Source organism: Triticum urartu, chromosome 3 (genome assembly GCF_003073215.2).
Source record: "Triticum urartu cultivar G1812 chromosome 3, Tu2.1, whole genome shotgun sequence".
Taxonomy (NCBI): domain Eukaryota; kingdom Viridiplantae; phylum Streptophyta; class Magnoliopsida; order Poales; family Poaceae; genus Triticum; species Triticum urartu.
In genome coordinates this window covers 741,763,208-741,788,687 of record NC_053024.1, presented here as the reverse complement: position 1 = coordinate 741,788,687, position 25,480 = coordinate 741,763,208, and the positions used below count along the sequence as shown (strand labels likewise).

General features: G+C 45.7%; 3 protein-coding genes across 3 annotated transcripts; 2 read left to right on the top strand and 1 right to left on the bottom strand.

Annotated features, from left to right (window-relative positions):
* The first annotated feature begins 859 nt into the window (after positions 1-859).
* On the top strand, positions 860-2,453 carry LOC125546398 (soluble inorganic pyrophosphatase 4-like). The gene is made up of 4 exons (XM_048710656.1): positions 860-1,007; positions 1,189-1,821; positions 1,928-2,009; positions 2,131-2,453. The coding sequence occupies exons 2-4, from the start codon at positions 1,245-1,247 to the stop codon at positions 2,171-2,173; spliced, it is 702 nt and encodes a 233-aa protein (XP_048566613.1). The 5' UTR covers positions 860-1,007; positions 1,189-1,244; the 3' UTR covers positions 2,174-2,453.
* Positions 2,454-7,383: 4,930 nt separating this feature from the next.
* On the top strand, positions 7,384-11,377 carry LOC125546396 (F-box/kelch-repeat protein At1g55270-like). The gene is made up of 2 exons (XM_048710654.1): positions 7,384-7,644; positions 9,574-11,377. Exons 1-2 carry the CDS (start codon positions 7,615-7,617, stop codon positions 10,825-10,827), a joined length of 1,284 nt encoding a protein of 427 aa, XP_048566611.1. The 5' UTR covers positions 7,384-7,614; the 3' UTR covers positions 10,828-11,377.
* A 1,026-nt stretch (positions 11,378-12,403) lies between these two features.
* Positions 12,404-14,024, bottom strand: LOC125546397 (soluble inorganic pyrophosphatase 4-like). Its single transcript, XM_048710655.1, has 4 exons — positions 13,767-14,024; positions 12,984-13,602; positions 12,796-12,877; positions 12,404-12,699 (listed from the first exon to the last, which is right to left on the bottom strand). Exons 1-4 carry the CDS (start codon positions 14,007-14,009, stop codon positions 12,657-12,659), a joined length of 987 nt encoding a protein of 328 aa, XP_048566612.1. The 5' UTR covers positions 14,010-14,024; the 3' UTR covers positions 12,404-12,656.
* Positions 14,025-25,480: the final 11,456 nt, after the last annotated feature.

The following is a 25,480-nucleotide window of genomic DNA, read 5'->3' as shown; positions in this document are numbered from 1 at the left end:
CAAGACACACAGACCGACGGAGCTGCATACCACGTCGTGCCCTATATACGCTGTAGAATTCGTAGAAAAGCGCATCGTATACCATAGTAGTGGTGGCACACACCTGGACTGGACGCGCACAACGAAAGCGCCAGCCTACCTAGAATGGCCGTGTGAACCTTTTGGGGTCGTTGGCGTTCGCTGGCGCACGCGTTTCTTTCTTTCCAATAGGCTTGATTGTTGATTCAATCAATTTAAATTAAATTAAATCACACGGACCGTGCTGACAGTAGCGGTGCAACAGAAGAGAGACGGAAGGTCACCGACACGCAGAAATGGCAAAGGCAGCCGACAGTGGAGCTGCCAAATTCAGGCGTTCAGTGATGCACAACTCATGCTGATGAATGGCGTGAAATACAGAGGTACACAACCACATCAACCAACTATACATACATACATACATACTCCCTCCGTTCCTAAATACAAGTCTTTGTAGAGATTTCACTATAGACTACATACGAAGCAAAATGAGTGAATCTACACTCTAAATGCATCTATATACATCTGTATGTCGTCTATAGTGAAATCTCTATAAAGACTTATATTTAGGAACGGAGGAAGTACATATTTGCACTAAAAACACTATACGTACATACATACTGTACCTACATACATACATACATACATACATACATACAGTAAAAAATGTGAGTGCTATACAGAAATCTAACGCACATATGCACACGCAGTCACTTGTGAAGTTGTGATCGAGTCTCCTCTCCAGTCTCCACAGGGTAGTAGGAGCGTGTGTTGGCGTTGACGTGGCCTGGCCATCACGGCGGCAACAGCCTCAGTCCCACGTGGAGCCACGTCATAGACACCGGCAGGCAGTCGGTGGCGGCTATAAGAAGGGAGGCAGAGTCTCCTCTCTTCTCCACCATCACACTCACACCACAGCTGATCTGAGTCCACAGCAGAGCAGAGCACCATTCTTCTCTCCCATTCTACTCAACGCAAAAGTCCTCGAGGTACGTTTCCTTCGTTGCGTTGCGTTGCGTTCGTCTCTCTCCACCTCTCTGCTCCTCCTCTTCCCCCTCATACTCTGCTCCGCCCACATCTCCTCCACACCACTGGGACTTAGAGGGGTAGATCGCCCCCAGATTCATTGCGAGGCCTCGACTAACGTACTGCTCACCTCCATTTTCGCAGATCAGATCGACCGCCCGCTAGGCACACTTCGCTTTGCCGCAACATCCATCCCATCCATGGCCCCCTCCCAAGAAGTCGCGCCCCCCGCCGCCGCCACCACCAAGGAGCCATCCACCAACGGCAACGGCAACGGCACGGCCGCAACAGCCCCCAAGACCAAGACGCCGGCGCTGAACGAGCGGATCCTCTCCTCCATCACCCGCCGGTCGGTGGCGGCGCACCCGTGGCACGACCTGGAGATCGGCCCGGACGCGCCCACAATCTTCAACTGCGTGATCGAGATCCCCAAGGGGAGCAAGGTCAAGTACGAGCTGGACAAGAAGACGGGGCTCATCAAGGTGGACCGCGTGCTCTACTCCTCCGTCGTCTACCCGCACAACTACGGCTTCATCCCGCGCACCCTCTGCGACGACTCCGACCCCATCGACGTCCTCGTCATCATGCAGGAGCCCGTCGTCCCGGGGTGCTTCCTCCGCGCCAAGGCCATCGGACTCATGCCCATGATCGACCAGGGCGAGGCCGACGACAAGATCATCGCCGTCTGCGCCGACGACCCCGAGTACCGCCACTTCAACGACATCAAGGAGCTCCCGCCCCACCGCCTCGCCGAGATCAGGCGCTTCTTCGAGGACTGTAAGTCATTGATGCCTCTGAACTCTGATCATCAGAAGAGAATGTGCTCCTGAATGTGTTTTCTTCTGTTCCTGAATGTGTTTCTCTGATTGATTGGGGGATTCAGACAAGAAGAACGAGAACAAGGAGGTGGCCGTCAACGACTTCCTGCCGTCAGAGGACGCCTACGAGGCCATCCAGCACTCCATGTCAGTTCTCTCGTTCCTCCTCCACTACCAACATATGTGTTATTCACCACATGAGCAATTAGGAACGAATTGTTTGAGTGGTACGCAATCGAGCCGATGTTGCGTCGTTTTCGTTTTTCAGGGATCTTTATGCTACTTACATTGTGGAGGGCCTGAGAAGGTAGGAGGAGGAGAATGCTGCCTGATGGATGGTGATCTGGTGCTGCCTCGCCACTTGCTGCAGAACGATGTTGACGAAAAAATTGTGCCTCATAAACATACATACAATACATTCTTGTTCTGTTACATACATATAGTAGTATATGATGATGGAGCTACACCTCATAAACAGCCTTGATCAAGTCAGTGGTAGCCAGATAAGGAAGTCACTCTTTTTCCATCTAGCTTATGTAATACGTTTTCCTGGCTGAATATGAGATGTTGGTATACTGTATTTTTTCCCCATTGCTAATCTCTGCTGAATCGTTTATTTCGTCGCATTAGCCTGGCACTAAATACTTGTGACCAACCGAGCCACGAGTTAGAAAATGAATTTCCTATTTTACCAATGCAGATTCTGCAAAAATGTGCTCAGTACTCTTTCCTTTTCCAGTTGTAAGTGTGCAAACCATCTCACCAGCAAACAAATATGTCTAGAGAAGTAACATACATCAATTGTTGTGGTGTGGTGCTATCTGTTGAGTGATGTGTGCATTTTCTAGAATGCCTAGAACTAGAATCACTTCACCAAAGTCAGATATTACTGACAAATGTCATTCAAGAACTCGTATGTACAAGCCACAGCCATAGACATAGACATTCATCATAGCCATGTTTCTTAAAGCTGAGGGGCCAATCGTATTCAAATTAGAAAAGATAAGGAACTTGCATGCTAACCGATTTAGTTACAAGAGGCATTCCTCGTTTCACCTTCCATGCAGTAAAGTAAATAAATCATCAGCAAAACAATGTGAATTTAACAAGAGATTTCATGCCATCAAGTCATAGATAGATCTTGGCACATCTATGATCAAGTCAAGCCCTGCCATGGTATGCTCTTGACCATTGGTGTAGGCAGGGGTGTACAAATGGAAGATGAGATATGCATAGAAAATACTATCAGCGGCTCATCATCGTCACTATCTTCATCATCACTTCTGTCCTCTGTGATGAGTGAGCATCAAACAACAAACATATATCATAGACCTTTTCAAGGGACCCATAAATTTCATTAGTAACAGGCAGGCCATGTTTGTCATGTTTCACAAATTTGGTGATCTGGTGCCTGAGAAGGTAGGAGGAGGATGCTGCCTGATGGATGGTGATCTGGTGCTGCCTTGCCACTTGATGCATGAACGATGCTGACGAAAAAATTATGCCTCATAAAAATACATACATTATATTCTTGTTTTGTGTTGCATACATACCTACATATACATATGCTAGTATATGATTGAGCTATAGCTCATCTTAAGCCTTGATTAAGGCAATAGTAGTGGCCAGGTGATAAAAGGAAGTCATTCTGTCAACTACCTTATGTAATACCCCCTCAATCTAGAATTACTTACAGCAAAAATGGATGCATCTAAATGCATTTTAGTTCTAGATATATCCATTTCTATGACAAGTAATTCCAGATGGATGAATATGATTTCTAACTGCAAGATCTGACACTTGGAAGGAAACCAATCAATAAAAGTGGGTCCTCACATGATAGAGATAGCTTAGAAGGAACTATTGTAAGTCTGCACGCAGCAAATCACAAAAAGTGGAGTTCATACAGCTTTCTTTACCACGGCCACTTCATCAACTAAATCGTCATTATTGCTTGTCACCTGCACGATCGGATGATGTGCATAATAAGTAACATAGTACAAGTGTCGCCGTGGATTAAGCTGAAATATGCAAACAACTGTACACAAAAAGAGAAGACATAAAAATAATTTTGGGTATTTTTATTAGATCGAAGATAAAGCACATAAGAGCCAAACAAAATTCTTGTTGTTGTTTTCTCTTTTCGAAACACAAGACTCAAAAAGACATAGAGAAGAGAGAAATCAACAAAAGAAGCAACAAAGAAGAATCAAAAGAAAAGATTAAAAACAAACCAAATAAAAGAAGCATAAGAACAACACGAAGAATGATCGCTCCTATGGCCCCATGGATCATTGCTCTCCAACACAAAGAACGAACGAAGACGAGAAAGAAGAAAAACAAAAGAGAAGGTAAAGGTGAAGGTAAAAAGTGATATATTGATTGCTCGATTGTGTGTTGCTCAATTAGTCATCACCTCTCATCTACTTATGAGGTGACTAGACTTTACCGTACAAGAAAAAAACTTCAAATGCCATCCAAATTCTTACAAAATCCATCAAAACTCATATTTAGATAGATCTGAGACAACAGTCCAATTTTTGGGATTCACATACCGCATATGACTTCGGATGGTGATGCGCCCAGAAAAAAAAATCTATCCGTCGTTACAACGAGACAAACAAATTTCGTGTTAGACATTTTTAGATTAGAGGCCATCTTGAGGGCCGAATCGCTCGCGCAAAACAGATGACAACTCTCGTCATGTATTAGACATGGGTTGTATGAGTGTCTTGTTGCGGTTGAAACTTTTCATTAGTGATCGGGCTGCATTGTGTTAGCCGTAACTTTTGCAAAGGGCCACAGATTGAGATGATTCAAATATCAAAGTTGATCGGCTCGACGAGACAAAGACAATCAAGTAGAACACCTTTTCATCTGAGGTCATCTTGGAGGCGTAATCGGCTGAACATTACTCCAAATTTAAAATCTTAGCACTCCGAGTAAATCTCACCATGCTTTGAAGGTAATCAAATGAATGGTTCGGATTTGGCATCACCTCATTCAGCTACGCATTGTGTTCTACACTCTATCTCTGATGTATTTAAATAAGAAATTAAACTATCATCGGGTTTCCCAACAGAATTTAACCTTGCTTTAGATTGCTGAAAACAAAATAATTATAACATATATGCCTCATTTGAGTCCGAATGTAATCCAAGTAAGAAGTAAGCAAAGCTACCACTTAGATATAAATTTTAAATCAAACAATGGGAATAGCTTTGACTTCAATAATACTCTCCGAATGGTACAATGTGTTCACCGATATGCTCTATACCAATTTTGTCGCTAACAAGTAAATTACTCTTCTTCATCATTCTCTCAAGATTGTTTATTAGAATTTTGCCAACAGATGCATCAACAATGAAGTTGCGACAAAACTGAAACTAGGTAAATCACTTGCTAGACATACCTCTTCAAATACGTTGGGAGAGCATGATGGTTGGGTGAATTGAACAATAGGTTGCTCCGGTTCTTTTTACTGGTTTTGTGCTCCATCACTTTGAAGGTCATTATCAGTTGCTCATTAAGTTCTTTAGCACAGAATTCATCGGGCAGGAAATAGGTTTCCTTAACTTCGGAAAAAAAATTCAAGCATGGCTGTTTTGCTATGCTTCACATGCCTAACTCAACAATGCTTGCCTCCTTGGATTTGATGGATTCAGAATGTACACTATTTGATTAGGTATGAGACAACAAATCAGTTTTGGGGACTCACAGGGTCACATACGACCTCGGTTGGAGACGCAACCAAAAGAAAATTTACCTGTTTTGACAAGACGAACAACTTTTGTGTTGAATGTTTATCGATTAGAGGCAAGCTCTAATCTTGAGGGTCAAATCGTTCATGCAAAAGATGTAACAACTCTCAACACGTACCAGGCATGGGTTATACGGGTATCTGGTCCGAGCTGCAACTTTTCATTAGTGGTCGCCGGAACTTTTGCATACGACTTTGGATTGATATGATTCAAATATCAAAATCAATCGCCCGAATAAGACAAATACAAATCCATGTAGAGCACTTTTCATCTAAGGTCGGTTGGGAGGTGTAAGCCACACAACAGTACTTTGAATGTCAAATCTCAGCATCCAGTAAAAAAGTCAAATCTCAGCACTCCAAGCACATTGTCGGCCCCCAAGATGAGATCAGATGGCGACGACCTAAACATCAAAGTTGTCTGTTTTGCCATACACAGATTTTTCATGTTGAAATCTTTTTTCCCTTGAGGCCATTTTAATTATGTTTTCTGCCGTGCCAAAAACTGAAATCAACACCAAGCCGCATAACAAAACAAGATTATTATTAATTTTGTGTCATTGCACAACAACCAAGTTGCTCGATGTGGAGTTTGAAAATTGTGACCAAGATAAGGTTTATGCTCTCGATGAGGAGATGTGAGTACATACACTATAATGTTCCGGTGAGACTTGACGCCGTCTGACATGAAGACAACCCGTGATTAAATTGTGAACTTTTTATTGAGCTCCGGTGAATCATGGTTTCTTCATGGACGAATGATGATTTTATTTTGTGATACCTTTTTAGGGGGTTTTATTTTGTACAAGTGTATTATATTTGAGTCTTCTTGCGCAAGATAGACTATACTCCATTGGAACAGTTCTCCGTGCTGGAAAGAATGTTGCTCATCGCTTAGCTCAAGTAGATCGTCATAACATACGAACAGCTGTTTGGCTAAGGTTTGGTCCATATGAGATTGATTTGTTGCACCGATTGTGATCTCCAGGGTTAAGCAGTGAAATCTCTTTTACCCTACTGTCATGGTTATGTCATGGTAGATGTCCTTATAGGAGAACTTAGTTATGAGGCCATTGCTGCTAGGTGGAACCTTAGATGGGGTTGATCGGAATCGAGAGACGCGAGTTTACTCAGGTTCGGCCCCTCACGATAGAGGTAATAGCTTACTCCTTCTTGATTGCTAATGATGATGATAATCTCGATTACAAGGGTGCTATTATGCTACCAATAACTCGAGAGTTCTAACATGTCCTTTGGACGACCTAGGAACCCACCTTATATAATAGCCAGGTCTCTGGGGTTTACATTAGGTTTCCATGTTCTATCCATAGTCGGAGTCTTACTCCAAGTCTTGTAAACGTTCTGTGTCTTTCAAGTTAGGTGGACTCCTTCTGGTGCTGGGATTCCGGGTCTTTCCGGGTCCACTCTCTACCGGCCGGGTCTTATCTTCCTGGCCGGGTTCCTTCCAGGCTCCCAACCCATAGAGAGCTAGCCCATATGGTGCCCTAAATGACCTCGTCATGGGTCTTCTGGTCTAGCTTGATCATGTCTTGGGCTGCCGGGTCTAGCCGCGGGTAATTCCCCGGCACCCACAAAAGAAAGTGTATTATTTTTTAGTCGATGTACAATGGTTTTTTTTCTTCAGAATCCCATATTTTAGTTTTTTTTAGGGGTGAATCCCATATTTTAGTGGTGCCGTGTGGATTGGGCCCATGTGGCGGATGGGCTTTCCCCGTCGACGTCCGTTTCTTCGACGCTGCTCTCCCACAGCCTCCTCCCCACTCTCTCTCTCTCTTCCCCCACCCACCCCCTGTTTCTAGAAAACAAAAGTCTCCCTTTCCCCCCTTATCCGCCGGCGACGAGCTCGAGCGCGGCGCTCGAGTTATTTTCTCCTTCAGTCGGCGGAGGAAGAGGCGACGCCGGCGGAGGCGGATCCTACGAGCGCGGACAGCAGCGGTGGCGGGGGACCGGGACGCGCAGATCAGGCATCTCATGCAGCGCCGCCGGCTCGCGGAGCAAGAGGTGAGATTTCCCCACCCCTTCTACTTCTGTCTGGATTTCTCGCTCGCTCGCCGGTGCCTCCGCCGGATCCGGCGAACGCTGGCTTCGATCTGTTATGAACGGGGCGGGGCGTCGTCTCTAGGTTTTTTTTTCTCGCCTGGCCTGCTGGCCGGAGGCCTGGGATTTGGCGCATCAGCACAACCAGGATTATAGAATATCTAAGAACACCATTATCCTCTGGTTCGATTGCCATCCCGCGAAATTCAGCAGCCATGGTGAGAAAGGAGAGGACAAGGAACTCACCATGGCTAAGGAGGGCTCACAGAGAGGTTAAAATGATGACATTACTACATGATTAGCATACACATAGCAGTCCAACATAGGGATAATGAGAGTAGTAATTCAGGCTGGCTGGTGGAATTCTTAGATATCCCTCCGTCCGAAAACACTAGATACATTCATTTGAGGGATAAGTTTTTTCGGACGGAGGAAGTATTATTATATAATGGCAGTCGTCCTGAATTGTTTATGCTGATGAAGCTTGCCAGCTGCACTGTCAATGTAGAAGCGTGTAATCGATTTTAGTGACATGTTAGTGTTGTTTTGATCTAAGGGATATTGTGCAGAAACTTTTAGGGGGCATGTAGAGACATGACTTGCTGGAACTCACACACTAATTTGTTTCATATGATGTGTTTTGCTGGAGCTTGTATCAAATGATGATGCCGTGTTCTGCAGTTGATTTTCTCCAGATTCATTTAATTTGCACCCAACATCAGAATGCATCAAGTGCTACTTTCTTTGGTTAGAATCACTATTACATGGAAATTTAATGCGAGAGTTTGTCAGTCATAGCTCTGTGTTTCTTTTAGCTTAGAGTTGCTGTGCAACTGCTATTTTCTCGGTCAGAAACAGCTTTGCTTGAGAATTCTGTATGTACATTGAATTAGGGTTATTGCTCTGGAGTCGGTGCTTAATGCTTTTGGTTCAAACATATGATCTTGCAATGGGCCAAGGAATTTGTTTTTGGCATAGAGTTATGATTATCTTCCAAGGGTGAGGACAAAATTATGTTCATTTTTGTGATTTGAGTTGGGATCTGGGTGCTTCCGCCTGTTTTTGGAGTTCAAGTTTAGGTTAACCGTGGAGGTGGCTGGTCCTTTATTTAATTGAAATTAATTTAGTGACATGTTAGTGTTGCTTTAATCTTAGAGATACTATTCAAGAGGTACTTCTTTGGTTAGAAACACCATTACATGGAATTCCTTCTCTTCTCTGCATGGTCTTCTGCGCATGTAGTAGTTATATAGCGAGGATCATCTGATGCATTTATATGTGTAGCTGAAGGAGCTTAGCAAGTGCATCTTTACCAGTTAGGAATTAGTATCACAACCAAAGCCAAAACCAACCTGTTACTCCCTCCGTCCCACAATATAAGACGTTTTTGCAAGTCCCCCGTCCCACAATATAAGACATTTTTGCATTGCAAGCTGTTTCAGCTTGCAAAAACATCTTATATTGTGGGACGGAGGGAGTATAACTTTAGCTGCTAAATTTTCCTTTACTAATTTAATCAAAGTAGTAGTTCCTTTTTCTACCATCTTTCTATTTGTATTTTTTTTCTTTTCTCATGCGGAGTTCAGTGGAACAAGAATAGTACTGGGTTCTAACTTCTAAGCCAAGTCACAGCCACTTGATCTTACATAGTTACATCCATAAGTTTTCACATATTTTAATTCAGTACAGTTGACTGACCCGTTCCCTCTTTCATATGATATACAACAATTGATGATGAGTTCGAACATATTTGCTAGTGGGTGGACAAGTTGTGTTTGTGTCCTTGATAAATGATAATACATAGCTACTTCCCTTTGGTTTTGTTTCATACTTTTGTTGTTCCACATTCAGATGAATAAAGGCATCTTATATGATTGGTCAATGTGTTTGCAGGGAGAGTCTGTCTCTTGCTACTGCAGGGTAGATGGAGGCCTTAAAACTGTCGTCAATGCTAGAAAGTTTGTCCCTGGTGCTAGGCTGTGCATGCAACCTGATGTCAAACCGAACAAGCGCAAGTCAAGGAGCTCACGCAAGGAGAGGTGCCGAACTCAGGCGCCGCTTCTGCCTGGCCTTCCTGATGACCTGGCTATTTCATGTCTGATGCGGGTTTCTCGAGCTGAGCACCCTAATCTTCGCTTGGTCTGTAGAAAATGGAGCCGACTTTTATCTGGGAATTATTATTACTCACTGCGGAAGAAATGTGGCATGGAAGAAGAATGGGTTTACGTCTTCAAAAGGGATCGTGATCAGAAACTATCTTGGCATGCCTTTGATCCAGTGCACCAGCTCTGGAGGTCACTTCCTCCAGTTCCACCAGAGTATTCGGAAGCCGTGGGCTTTGGTTGCGCTGTTCTCAGTGGCTGCTCTTTGTACCTATTTGGTGGCAAAAACCCAGTACGGGGGTCTATGAGGCATGTCGTGTATTACAGTACTCGGACAAACAAGTGGCACCGGGCTCCAGATATGCTACGGAAGCGGCACTTGTTTGGCTCTTGTGTCATAAACAACTGTCTCTATGTTGCCGGTGGGGAGTGTGAAGGGACACAGAGAACTCTAAGATCTGCTGAGGTTTACAATCCGAACAGGAATAGATGGTCTTGCATCACTGAAATGAACACAGGAATGGTGCCGTTCACTGGAGTTGTATATGATGGCAAATGGTTCCTAAAGGGACTTGATTCTCACCGCCAGGTTGTGAGCGAGGTCTATCTGCCAACATCCAACACGTGGTCGACCACTGGTAATGCACTGGTTGCAGCCTTGCGGAATCCAACCATTTCCTTTAATGGTCGTCTTTATTCAGCGGATTGTCGCGATGCCTGCAAGCTAAGAGTTTATGATGGGGACATAGGATTGTGGACAAGATTCATGGACAGTAGACGCCATCTGGGCAGCTCACGAGCTTTTGAAGCCGTGGCTTTGGTCTCACTGAATGGAAAGATCTGTGTTATCCGTAATAACATGGGCATGACCCTTGTTGATGTCTGTGACCCAACAAAAGTTATTGAGATGGAGAGTGCCCGTGTGTGGGAGACTTTTGCCCGGAAGGGCCACCAGCACAGGTCTTTGATGGCTAATTTGTGGTCAGCAATTGCAGGTCGTAATTTGAAGGCCCACATCATACATTGTCAAGTTCTCCAAGCTTGAATGTATCTGCCTGTTTAGGGGAAACATGTTCAAATGTACTTGTTTTTTTTTGCGGGAAAGATGCTCAGATTTTTAAAGAACCCCTCGGCTAGAACCTGGAATGTGGAGTACCCCAGCATTGCTTGTAGGGAAGACACACCATGCTGCCATATTTAATATCTACTGGTTGCATTCCTACAAATTCTCCGAGATTTTGACCAAGTTGCATGATGTTTATGAAAGAGGAGAGCGGAGCTGACGGCAGTCTTCATTGTGAGATGAACAGGAACCTTCCGTAGCACCAATTTTGGTTGGCCGATGCTGCTGGCGATGGGCAGCAGAAGATTTCACTTGATCCTCATGTCCATGGATGTGTTTTTCTTGCTTTTTGGCAGATTAGGCATGCCAAAATATGTGCTGTAGCAACAGACTAGACTCATGTAAGAAATGTAATACAAGTGTCTTTGGTTTGTGCCAAAACCAACCTTAGCAACAAGTTTTGTTTGAATGATTTGGGCACAAACCAATGCTCACCCTAGATCAATCTTATGTTTATTATGCTTTGGAATCATCCTTGCTGCCTGGCAGCTTTTCGCATCTGACAAGTGGATGTTTAATGTGGGTGAAAAAGATTATCCGAGATATTTCGTGCGACGTCGTAGTGATCTGCTCGCTGATGCTAATTACTAACATCATATATCTGACAAATGGATTTGTCTTGTAAGTTTGTTGTACCGCTGATGAAGATGGTGATGAAATAATTCACCAAATTTGCAAAACATGGCAAACATGGCCTGCCACTCATGAAATTCACAGGACGAAAGAGATGAAATATGTTGTGATTCTTTTGACGATCAATCTCGCAGAGGACAAAAGAGATGATGATGAGCCGCTGATAGCATTTTCTATGTTGATACCAGTGGGCATATCTGATCTTCCATTTGTACACCCCCTGCCTGTCCTGTGGTCAAGAGCAGACCATAGCAGGGCATGACTTGATCTGAGATCTGCAACGATCTATGACTTGATGGCATGAAATTTCTTCTTGAATTCACATTGTTTCGCTGAGCAGCTACGGCGAGGGGACGGTTCATTTATTTTACTGCATGATGAAAGGTGAAATGAGCAATGCCTGTAACTCGATAGGTTAGCAACGCGTCCTTCTCTTTTCTGTTTTTATAAGAAACTGTTTTGAATATGACATATGATGTGTCTTTCTGTATTTCAGTGCAATTCTTAAATTACTGTTGATGAAGGCACTTTCTGTTGATGAGAATAACAAAATACACTTATCATACTCCCCCCGTTCACTTTTATAAGTCGTTTCCCGTTCACTTTTATAAGTCGTTTCAGACAAGTGAAATTGAGCTATTTTGCACAATGTCTGAAACATCTACAAAGCCTTATAAAAGTGAACAGAGGGAGTAGTTGATTAAGGGACTGAAACACCACTGCTTTCTTCCTTGTGTTGGCACAAGCATGCCCTTAACTGACTGACTTTGGTGAGGTGATTCTAGGCCTTCCAGAAAATCCACACAGCACTCAGCAGTTCAGTCCAGTTGCGACAAAATAAACGATTCAGCAGAGATTTGCAATGTGGGGAAAAGTATACCAACATCTCATATTCATTCAGCCAGGAAATTGTATTACATAAGGTAGTTGGGAAAAGAATGCCCTGCTTATCTGGCTGCTACTGCCTTAATGCAAGGCTTTGGGCGATCATATCATATACTAGTATGTGTATGTATGCAGGTAGGTAACACAAAACAAGAATGTATGTAACGTTTCGACACGAATAATTTTTCATCAACATCCTCCAGCAAGCGGCATGGCATCACCGGATCTATTATCTACCTTCTCAGGCCCTCGCAAATGTAGGTGGCATAGAGATCCCTGAAAAGGAAAAATCATGCAACATCATCATTCATCAGTTCAATTTCTCATGTTTCAACATGAATCGAGAATCGAAAACCGGGGAGGAGAACTGACATGGAGTGCTGGATGGCCTCGTAGGCGTCCTCTGACGGCAGGAAGTCGTTGACGGCCACCTCCTTGTTCTCGTTCTTCTTGTCTGAATCCCCCAATCAATCAGAGAAACACATTCAGGAACAGAAGAAAACACATTCAGGAGCACATTCTCTTCTGATGATCAGAGTTCAGAGGCATCAATGACTTACAGTCCTCGAAGAAGCGCCTGATCTCGGCGAGGCGGTGGGGCGGGAGCTCCTTGATGTCGTTGAAGTGGCGGTACTCGGGGTCGTCGGCGCAGACGGCGATGATCTTGTCGTCGGCCTCGCCCTGGTCGATCATGGGCATGAGTCCGATGGCCTTGGCGCGGAGGAAGCACCCCGGGACGACGGGCTCCTGCATGATGACGAGGACGTCGATGGGGTCGGAGTCGTCGCAGAGGGTGCGCGGGATGAAGCCGTAGTTGTGCGGGTAGACGACGGAGGAGTAGAGCACGCGGTCCACCTTGATGAGCCCCGTCTTCTTGTCCAGCTCGTACTTGACCTTGCTCCCCTTGGGGATCTCGATCACGCAGTTGAAGATTGTGGGCGCGTCCGGGCCGATCTCCAGGTCGTGCCACGGGTGCGCCGCCACCGACCGGCGGGTGATGGAGGAGAGGATCCGCTCGTTCAGCGCCGGCGTCTTGGTCTTGGGGGCTGTTGCGGCCGTGCCGTTGCCGTTGCCGTTGGTGGATGGCTCCTTGGTGGTGGCGGCGGCGGGGGGCGCGACTTCTTGGGAGGGGGCCATGGATGGGATGGATGTTGCGGCGAGGCTAGCGCTCGATCTGATCTGCGGAAATGGAAGTGTGCAGTGTGTTAGTCGGGGCCTGGCAGTCGATCTTGGGGCGAGCTCACCACTCCCTTCCGGCGGTGTTGAGGAGATCTGGCCGGAGCAGAGTATGGGGGGGAAGAGCAGGAGGAGGTCGACGACGCAACGCAACGAAGCAAACGTACCTGAGGGAGGGACTTTGCGTTGAGTAGAATGGAAGAATGCTTCTCTGCTGTGCTGTGGACTGAGATCAGCTGTGGTGTGGTGATGAGAGGATACTCTGCCTCCCTTTTTATAGCCTCCACCGACTGCTGCCTGCCGGCGGAGGGCAGAGGAAGAAGATGAAGATGAGAAGGTGGTGCTGAATTGCTGACTCGGCCTTTGCTGCGAGATATGTTGCCGGCGTGAATTAAAATCAGGCTGACCATGAATGACGTGCCTCCACGTGGTGTCAAGCATGTTGCCGTGATGGGATGGCGAGGCCACGTCAACGCCAACACACGCTCCTACCCTGTGGAGAGGAGACTCGATCAGAACTTCACAAGTGACTGCGTGTGCATGTGCGTTTCATTTCTGTATAGGACTCACATTTTTACTCTATGTATGTATGTATGTATGTATCTTCATTTTGGATAGAAGTAGCGGCATGTGTTGCCAAGATGGTGGATTCAGGCTCATTGTTGTAATACTTTGTAAGGTACTGAGAATAATCAATAAAGTGGCCGTATGCATCTCCCAGATGCAGAGGCCGGGGGTCATCCTTCTTTTCTAAAAAATGTATGTATGTATCTATGTACTGTATGTATTTAGACATATTTTAGTATGTATCTTCACTCATTTTAGTATGTATACATAGTCAATATTTTGAAATAGGTAAAAGGTCTTATAGTTGGTTGATGTGGTTACGTACCTCTGTATTTCGTCGTGCGTTCAGTACAGACGTGTGCCGCTGCCATGCGCGCATACATGCCTAAGAACTAGTACGACGACCACGCGCTTTTCTATGAGCTTCACCGGGCAGCAGCGTATGTACAGGGTACGTACTATATTATAATACTCCCTCCGTTTCTTTTTACTCCGTATATAAGATTTGATCAAAGTCAAACTACACAAAGTTCGATCAAATATATATTAAAAACTATGAACATCTATAATATTAAAACTATATAGTATGAAAATACATTTGGTGGTGCATCTGATAATGTTGATTTCATATTGCCAATGTTTATATCTTTTAATATAAAGTTAGTCAAATTTTGCAAAACATGACTTTGATCAAACCTTATATGTAGACTAAAAAGAAACAGAGGAGCTACGACGGTCTGTCGGTTCGTCTTGTAATTTTATATCACCTCACTTCTCAAGAAAAGCACGGTAAAATTCGCTACGCACGGACACGGCGACCTGTTCTGTTCGCCCGTTGGTCGCCGTGTGCGTCCATCTCCACCCATCCAGCTGGATGCACTCCGTTGGTAAAAAAATTGAATTGTTCTAGTACAATTTTTTAAACATCAGTACAAAGACATGTAAGCGTTCATACATACACGTATACACTCATCTTTATGAATATACATGCACATCCTATTCTACGAGCAGCGTAGTCGCCTCGTTGTCGAGGAGAACGTCTACTCTCACTAAAAGCAAATCGCCGGAAATCCTCAAAATAAATCTAGTAATAATACAAGCATCAGGACTTAAGCATTGATGGTTGGAGATATTACTATCCCTCTAACCATCCAACAGATTGGTTGGCGATTGTTCTAGTACAATTATGTATGGAGTTGATTTAAAAAATAGTTACAATAATTAAATTACAGACGATGACAATGCTTCGGCCCGGTGCATATAGCTTACTAATCTGTAGTACCTGCTCCCCGCAAAAAGAAAAGAAAAGAAATTCTGTAGTAGCTGTCTCCCTGAAGTAGTCCTGGCCATCTCAGGCCCGGCCTTGTCGGCCCATCCAGGCCCGGCCCTAAAATTCAGGGCCTAGGCCCGATGGGCTTGACCATGGGCCGGGCTTAGGCCTGAGTTTTGACCCCACCAGCAGGGCCTAGGCGGGCATGGGCTTAGCATATTGATATTTTAAGGAAGAGGCCCAGCCCACGGCCCTAAGCCCTAAGGGCTTTTCAGGGCTTTTTACCAGATGGGTCGGTGTCGGTGTCAAAACCGGCGGATCTCGGGTAGGGAGTCCTGAACGCACAGTTTAGGCCGGATGGTAACAGGAGGCAAGGGACACGAAGTTTTACCTAGGTTCGGGCCCTCTCGATGGAGGTAAAACCCTACGTCCTGCTTGATTAATATTGATGATATGGGTAGTATAAGAGTAGATCTACCACGAGATCAGAGAGGCTAAACCCTAGAAGCTAGCATATGGTATGATTGTTGTTGAGTATCTTGTCCTACGGACTAAAACCCTCCGGTTTATATAGACACCGGATAGGGTTAGGGTTACATAGAGTCGGTTACAATGGTAGGAGATCTGCATATCCGTATCGCCAAGCTTGCCTTCCACGCCAAGGAAAGTGCCTCCCGGACACGGGACGAAGTCTTCAATCTTGTATCTTCATAGTCGAGGAGTCCGGCTGAAGGTATAGTCCGGCCATCCGGACACCCCCTAATCCAGGACTCCCTCAGTAGCCCCTGAACCAGGCTTCAATGACGATGAGTCCGGCGCGCAGATTGTCTTCGGCATTGCAAGGCGGGTTCCTCCTCCAAGTACTTCTTAGAAGATTTTGAACACAAAGATAGTGTCCGGCTCTGCAAAATAAGTTTCCACATATTGCCATAGAGAGAATAATATTTACACAAATCTAATTTGCTGACGTATTCCGTAATGTGACACACCACGGCCAAGCCTTTATCCGAATCGTTTCATTATCCCACCTCAGTGCGTCATGCGAGGTGGTTTCCTTGGCACGTCTTGTTAAAGCAAACCGTGTCCCCTTATTCCAGGATTCTCATCAATACGGGCGTGGGTAACCCAACCGCGCCATTGATTACGGCGTTTGGAGATAAGCGAGTTTTACCAGGCTGGTGGGGACACGTAGTTGCGTCCACCCATATAAGGGGATAAGGATCCACCTTTTCACCTATGCCTTCTTCCTCCTTTGCTTATCCATTCTCGCGCACTCGAGCTCCAGCGCCCAAGTCCGCACTCCCCACCTCAACCTTCTCCAGCCATGTCCGGAACGGGAGGCAAATGGATGGTCTCCTCCGTCACGGAGGGACACATCAAAAAACTAAGGAAGGCCGGATACTTGTCTAACGACATTGCGTACCGGCTTCCCGAAAAGGGGCAGCTCATCCCCATCCCTAGGCCCCATGAGAGGGTGGTGTTCCTCCTCCATTTCCTCCGCGGACTGAACTTCCCTCTTCACTCATTTGTCCGGGGGCTCATGTTCTACTATGGCCTGGATTTCCACAATCTGTGCCCGAACTTTGTCCTCAACATCTCGGCGTTTATCCTCGCGTGCGAGGCCTTCCTCCGCATCCGTCCCCATTTCGGCCTATGGCTCAAGACTTTCAATGTCAAATCTCCGCATCCGCGTCTTGGTCTTGAGGGCTGTTGCGGCTGTGCCGTTGCCGTTGCCGTTGGTGGATGGGTCCTTGGTGATGGCGGCGGCAGGGGGCGCGACTTCTTGGGAGGGGGCCATGGATGGAATGGCTGTTGCGGCAAAGCGAAGTGTGCCTAGCGGACGGTGTGGTGGTGGAGAAGAGAGGAGACGCTGCCTCCACTGCCTGCGGGCTGTCGGTGCAGGGCCGAAGAAGATGATGATGATGATAAGACGGTGTGGTGCTGACTCGGCCTTTTCTGCGTGATATGATGCCGGGCCGGCGTGAATTACTACTACTCAATCTGACCATGACGTGCCTCCACGTGGGGTCAGGCAGCCGCATGTTACCGTGATGTCGAGGCCACGTCAACGCCAACACACGCCCCTACCTTGGAGAGGAGAGGAGAGGCGAGGAGACTCGATCAAGAAAAGTGTCTTCGTGTGCACCTGCGTTCGCAGTAGGTATGTTGACGTGGTTTTCTGTAACACATTTGTTTTACTGTGGTTCGTACGCCACTCATCCTCCCACTTCGCAAAGCCGTCAAACACTCTATCCCCCTTCTTTTTTCCTTCTATTTTGCATGTGGACAGTATTTTTTTTCCATCACCGAATGCATGAATTTGTTCCACTGCCGCCTGCGTCTGCATTTTTTGCGTGTCGGTGGCCTTCCCTTCCATTCCCTTGCGTTGTACTGCTACTGTCAGCAGGGTCCGTGCGATCGATTTGAATCCAACCTATGAAAACGCGTGATCCAGCTAACGCCAACGACCCCAAAAATTTGGATGGCACAACACAACCCATTTGCAGCCTTTCGTTCCTCGTCCCTGCGTGCGTGTGGCAGGTCATACGTACGTACGTGCTTACTGGCATGGCATACATATATCTGGAGCAGAGGTCACGTATATCTTTTTTATAAATATAAACGAATTAATAAACGACGATGATGATCCGGATATCTCGTCAGAATTTCCATCCATCTGAAACTCTCTGGGCTCGCCACCGACAACTCTTGCTGCTAATAATTCAGTCCAACTACTTATACTCTAGTCTAGTAATTAACCTAACCCTCATCTTGCTTGTTTGTCCCCCCGGTAAACACAGACCAGGCCACCAGTGTGGACGGATTAACGCGTTTGTGCTCGATCTTGTGCCACCTTTTTTTTTTGCGGTTGTGGCAACCTTTTTTTACCTATGTCTCTCCCTCCCCATCCTATCTACTCTACTAGTTGCTTCTGCAAACTTGTTTTCTGTTGAGCACTGTAATACAGAATTGCTGGCTCAACGGACGACACCGACACGCTCCAGCTCCAATATTATTCTACCGGTGGCATCGATCCCCTTTCGGATCTTCCTCCTGCATGCATGCTGCCTTCTGTCTTTCTTTCTTTTCCCTGCCTGTTTGTTTGTTCCTTCCTTAGGCAAGAATGGAATACAATAGAATAGTAGATGCTTAGCTTAGCATCCACAGCTAGCTCACTCCCACCTCACTTATACGTATATAATTATGTGCAGACGTACCAATCAAATCGGATGATATATTCGTATATGCCGCTCAAGTAAATTATTAAAACATATAGTATATGATTCAATGAAATCCCTTTTCGTTGTGGGTAGATTCGTACTGTGCTCCTACATAGCTGTATTCTGTTGTTAAGAGAGCTGTGTCTGCGAGTGTCGACACAACATACGAGCGCCCGGGGTATATATCCAGCAAAATATCTCGCCTCCAGCTCGAACCTACGTACTAGTACTACATGATCTTTTTAATTATCAATTAAACCGAATCCTAAGCAATTGATGTACTACATGAAGTGACAGGCAACCTGCCGCTTCCAAGTTTGTTAAGCCAAAAGTTGTTAGTATGTTATAGGGATGGACATCTCCTTAAATCGAGCACTTTAGGCACACTTTAATTATCAATACTAGTACAACCATTTTAGCATAGTCGGTGGAGGCAGGCAGGCAGGGGACACGCGCTCCTCATGATACATAATATGCTTTGATGATACTAAATCTCTGCAATGGAAAGCACGATCAACAACGGGCGATTAATTAATTTCATGGTACGACATAGTTTTATATGAAGGCTTGTGGTGGCGTCCAATTGCAATTGCAATTACAATTGCATGAGGCTGAGGTGGATCGATCTACCTAGCTGTTACGGCCAAGCAAACCAACTGCTTAAATGAGCTACTGGTGACGATGATGGTACATCTGAAACCATCTCTGCTTAGGCGCACGCACGCCACCGACGGCTTCAGCAAATCCATCCAAAGTAAACCTTTCATTTGGCTTGCTTTTGCCCAGCCGGCCACATACACAAGCCACCCGCGCTAGTGGAGACTGTTTCTGCATGTTCACGCCATTCAACCGTTAGCTAGCTAGAGTCCCATGATTCTCATCTCATGAACTGCAGGAACACTCTGCCCTCGCTATGAGGTTCTTCAATAATAATAATAATAATAATAATAATAATAATAATAATAATAATAATAATAATAATAATAATAATAAAAGTTTCATCTCATGTCAAACTGCTGCCCTAGGGACCAATAATTCTGCTTAAGAGTAATGCACTGATGCTCCTAATCCATGGCAGAGTCTGTTGCCTGTCCTTCGGTGGCCTTCCTTAATCTCAACTGAATGATGCATGCAATGATAAAACATACGTTGAACCAATGTTTGTTTTCCACCCGACCCGGTCAACTCGCGAGAAATAAGATAAATCGAAACCACCTGTATTCGATTCGAAAAGCAGTACACCCACCACTCCATACGATCCAGTAGTATGAGGAATCATAAGATCAGCATATGTAAGGACCAAAACAGGCTCCCGTGATCTTCTTATATAGTACGTACTTGTTTTCTTCACGTCGTTATGGGACAATAATATACAGGTTTTATTCTACCTGCTCAAATGTCTATAACGGAGAAAAAAAACAGAAAATAACTTGATGGCGTCGAACGGGACACCTTCAGTGTGTTAGACTGACGTGATAACCAACTACACCACGAAACCTATGCTGCTGACTTGTTTTCGGCAGTGTAAAACTTGCATGTTATCATCCCTTAACGACACTCAAGGAATCCTCATACTGCTGGATCGTAGGATCAGCTGTCTCCGTTGAGAGAGCCCTCCCTGCATGTCTGGTGTGCCGGCGCAACAAGCGGCCAAACTATCTGCAACCATGCTTGCATGCGCATGACTAGCTAACCTTTTGTTTGTCTTTTACTACTAGATAGATTGATAGCAAAACACAAACACAAGATTTCGGTCCAGCCAAACGACCTAAACTGAACACTCGATGCGAATTCAACTAAATACATTTTCAAAAAGTAAAAAATAAATAAAATACTCCCTCCTCTGTAAACAAATGCAAGGCATTTTAGGTTAGTATATCTTACATTAATTTCTCTTTGAGCAGCGGTGTTTCTTGGTGCAAAATACTGCAGCATCCGTCCTACCCTACGTCGGTGCAGGCACGCAGGAGACATCGTTATGGATCATCGAAAATGCAGTAAGCCGTTGGCACGGACACACCACAGGCACGCGCGTGCTCCTCGTGAGACTTTCGCCGGCGCAACTCAATCCGGCCGGCGGCCGTCAACCATACAAAATCGCTGGATGCATGATACGCACCGGCGACCAACAAAGAGTGCAGTATTAGTTGAGTACTAGTTAATTAACACATGCATGCATGGTGATTACTTTGCTGCTGCGATCGGCATATAAAAATGGTCATGCAACAAACTGGACCGTACGTTGGGTGGTCTGCGGTTCCGCTGGATCGGCCGGCCGGGAGATGAAATCGAGCCATCGCCTACCTATCTAGCTATGCTGTAGCTGTTACGGGTATTCTCAAAATAACCAAAAAAAAAAGAGCTACTCCTTTTGTTCATTTTATAAGACTTCGAAAACATTTCAGACAATGTACAAACAGTCCATTTTAAGTTGTTTGAAATGACTTAGAAAAATGAATGGAGGGAGTAGCTGTTTACGGGCAAGCAAAAAAAAGGGGCAAATTTAGCCCAAGTAACGGCTTTTAATCGGCTTGCTTGCCCTGCCGATAAACACGCACTAGCACTGCTAGGACTTGTAAAATCAGACAAATTAGTCCGTCCACATACATACATACATACATACATACATACATACATATATATATATATATATACTAAACTGCAACTGATATATAGCTGGCGGCACACGCAGACGCACACACACCATTTGCTATATACAGACTCAACTCACGCGCCTAAGCCACGACCACGACCACGACGACACCGACACGTACGCTCCATCTATCTATCTATCTTTGGTCCGATATTCCTCCTGCAAATGGTAATGGTAGCCTCCACCTTTCTTTACTTTTATCGATTCAGCGGGAAAATAGAATAGATGCTTAGCTTAGTGCTCACAACTAGTCATATACTAAGACGCACGCACCGAATCAGATTGTTTATAAGCACAAGAAATATGCCACTTATATACATGTATCAGTTGAATCGAACCGAACCGAATGATTCCTGCGCATATGCCACATCAGTAATTGCACGCACATGACATATGTATCTTGATGACTTAGCATCTACCTCTTCCCCCCCTCCCCAGGGTGCAGCATGCAACTCAACCAACAACACCAAGCAAGGAATTATATATACTGCATCAAAATTCGTCACCATCTCTGACCTCGCGACAAACAAACACGCGCTCATTTCTATCATAAATTAAAGTGTAGGCATGTGCAGAAAGGTTACATGTTCCGTCTGCACATACATATCATGTGTGTTGGCAAGAAAGAATAAAACTTTAATAGCCAGTTTGATCCACGTCCGACGTTAGTGGTGCGTGACTCAGCAACTTGGCGAGGCATCATTCCAACAAAAACACACGCTCTACTTCATCCATGAATGACTCAGTTGAAGATAAAAAAGGTCATAATTCGGTACAAGAGCAGGACAAAGTAGACAACAATGAAAGATAACAACACCTAGGGGGTGCTAATCAGAGGATCAAGTGGTCTGTTCACAAGGCCATCAGCATGGATCCGCCACTGCCATCACTGCACCGTAGCCTAGCCTCGTCAACAATCTTCGCGAAAACCACAGCGTCGGGGCAGTGGCGGTTGTTAAAGATGCGCGAGCTGCGCTCCTGCCATCATCAGTTAATTAATTACCCCCTCCGTCCCGTAATATAAAAGCATTTTTGACACTACACTAGGGCAGGGTGAAGACCACTTAGTAGTAGCGCGGATGTGGTGGGTCCGTACTGCTGCTCATGTCCATTTGCAGCACTGGGCTTCAGCCCGCGCTACTGCCCACTGTTACTTATCTATCTATAGAGTTTTCCCTAGTAGTGAACACATCATTAAAGAAAAGACAAAATTCTGTAACACCTACTTAGTTCATGGTATTAGCCAGTACATTATAAATTGGATACATTCATTAGCAGGATAACACAATGGGAAGTACGTCCCATCGTAATAAGATATACAATGAACACCCAAGAATCTAAGCATCTCCCACATACCGAGCGATAAAAGTCTTGCTATGAGTACAGATTGTACTTTCAAATCAGACAGACAGATCAGCCAATTTTATGATCTAGCTATCACTTTTGCTATACAAAAATGTTATCTATGGATACTAGGGTAAAGGATAATTATTTAACACTGTTAGAGTAAATCTGAGGCATACCGTCGATCATCCGAGGACCAAGCAATCACACGAGTACGACACCGAGATTTGTTAACGAGGTTCACCGATATGGCTACATCCCCGGGGCTTGACTACGGGCGCTCCTTTCCGTGACACCGCTACAATACCGCACCCGGTCGCCCTGGACACCGCCACATGTCGCCGGCTTCCCCTGCGTTCCGGTGCTATTATGTTGGCATAGGTTACATCGTGTGTCTACCCCATCTATATATGAGAGGCCTATGATACAAGTGTCCTATTAGGACACGACTCCATATCCTATCTAAACACAATACTCCTACAAGCCCAACTGTAACCTACCTTGTACACTATATTCGACACAATTTCAACAAACTCCACCTTGGCGAATATACTCCATCACCCTGGATTTGTCCATGCGTCAAACTTCCATGTACATTGGACTTGAGCTTATCCCATGAGAACCGCTGCTACTCCAAAGACTCCATATGATTCCACCTGCAACTTGTAGTCCTTCCTTTTCTTGACCACAGTCAACACTCGAGCAAAATTAAGTTCCTTGTTACTCTAGTTTGTGCTCCCAACTTCCAGAGTATGCGTCCAACGCCATCACACACTGATCACTGACCTACGTGAAAGTGAACAACTCGCATATTGGATGTCACACATAAGAATTACCTGAACTCAACAGCACCGCTCTTTTCTCGACCGCCTGTCTGAAACTTGAAGGAATTTCACCGTTGCTTGTAGTCATCCCGAGTCAAATTCGCAGTTGTCTCATCACATGTATGACCGCCGGCCAGAGCCCTGGCCCGTCTCCATGCCCCATGCATACCGCACGCCTCGCCGCTATTACCGCGTCGAGCCTCCGCTGTCCCGGTCGAGTCTCAAGGGTCGTGAACCCACACCACTCAACCTCCACTGCAGAGTACCACCGATCATCACTGACCGATGACGAGTTTCACACTTCCATCAGACCACTGGGCTCCAGTCCGAACTGCATGTCACTCGCTTTTCCCGCTGAATAGGCTTCGACTCTCTGTGCACTTACGCCGTAGCCCCTCTATCCAGCTCCACCTTCAACATGACTCCATGGTAGATGATCAGTCCACCCCTGCGCCTCGTCGACTTCAAGCTCCATGTATACACCACCTTGAATCAATCCCGCGTCATAGTCTTGTCGAAGTCACACAAGCCCTCGGGGCCTGCGCCACATGTTTCCACGCCCCAGAAGTCGGTCACCATCAGCATCACGCTCCTATGTCATCGTCGCCAATCCCACCACTGTCTTCTGTACCAACAGACTTGCGTCGATCCGTCAGACTGCCTAGTTCGACCCAGTCGAAACTCGTTCGACTGTATGACACGCTCGAGGCTCCCAAATCGTCTTCCGCAAATTTCCATCCATCACATGATAATTCCATCTTAACTGACATGACTTCCTACAAGTCCTTCAAGCATCCCCATTGTGCCAACAAATCTTTCACTCTTGTCTGCCATAACCCAAGGTTTTCAGTTTCATGAACTTCTTCACCTCAAACCTGGTACCCGTTGGCACCATGGTTCTTTATACGGATGACAATATGAAAAAATATCCGAGCTTCCAACACGTGCTCAAGTACACAAGATGCACCAGTAGCAAATTCCTACCCAAAATCCTTCTTGTACTCACGTGTAGCTCCCAGGCACAGCTTCCAATGCTAGTAATTGCTTTGCCTCTGTCCTAGCCTTCCCGATGGATGCGGATCATTATCAATGGATTTCATTTCATCTGCTGATTTTATCTGACTGCCTCGTGCCTTTGTCTCCCTTGCCGGCTGCTGCCGCTGCTACTAATCCGCGTGCAGATCTCCGAACACAGAGACGAGGAGAACACGGCTCCTCCTGGGACTCGGTCCCTTTTTTGTCCAAAACTATAGAGTCCCATCTCATGAACTGCTGGAACCCCCAATAATTCCGCCTAAGAGTAATGCACTGTCGGTGGCCTTCCTTAATGACTTAATCTGAACTGAATGATGCACGCAATGCAATGGTAAAAACATAGTAACGCGTGATCTAACCAACACCAACCACCACCACTACGGACGGATCCAATTATGCCAATCTACTACGTACGAGTACGAAGCAGGTGCTTTCATCGTGTGTGTGCGTGCGTGCGCGTGTTGCAGCACCGACACGCTAGCTACGTGCTGGTTCTTTTCTCCCTGCACAGCTCGGTCTTCTTTTCGACGACACCGATCACATCACATGGATCCATCCATCGGTGCACGCTGAACCATTGTTTGCTTTCCACCAGACCCGATCGACTCGCGGAAAACAAGATGAACTGAAAAGCACATGTATTCGAAAATGCAATACACCCGGCACGCCATACGAATACGATCTAGCAGTATGAGGAATCATAAGTAAGGTCAGCACAATAAGGACCAAAGGAGGCTTCCGTGATCTTAGGCCCTGTTCGGCAAATCGCTACAGGGCGGAGCGCCGTTTCAGCCACTTCCCAAATTAGAACTGGATGCTGCTCCGCTCTGGCGTGGAGTTGGAGAGCGGAGAGAGTCCGGACAGGCTCTTATTATTGTTTTATTCACGTCGTTAAGGGATGATTACATACAAGTTTTATTCTGAATTCTTAAATATGTAGACCAAAAAATTATACAATCGCGCAAGA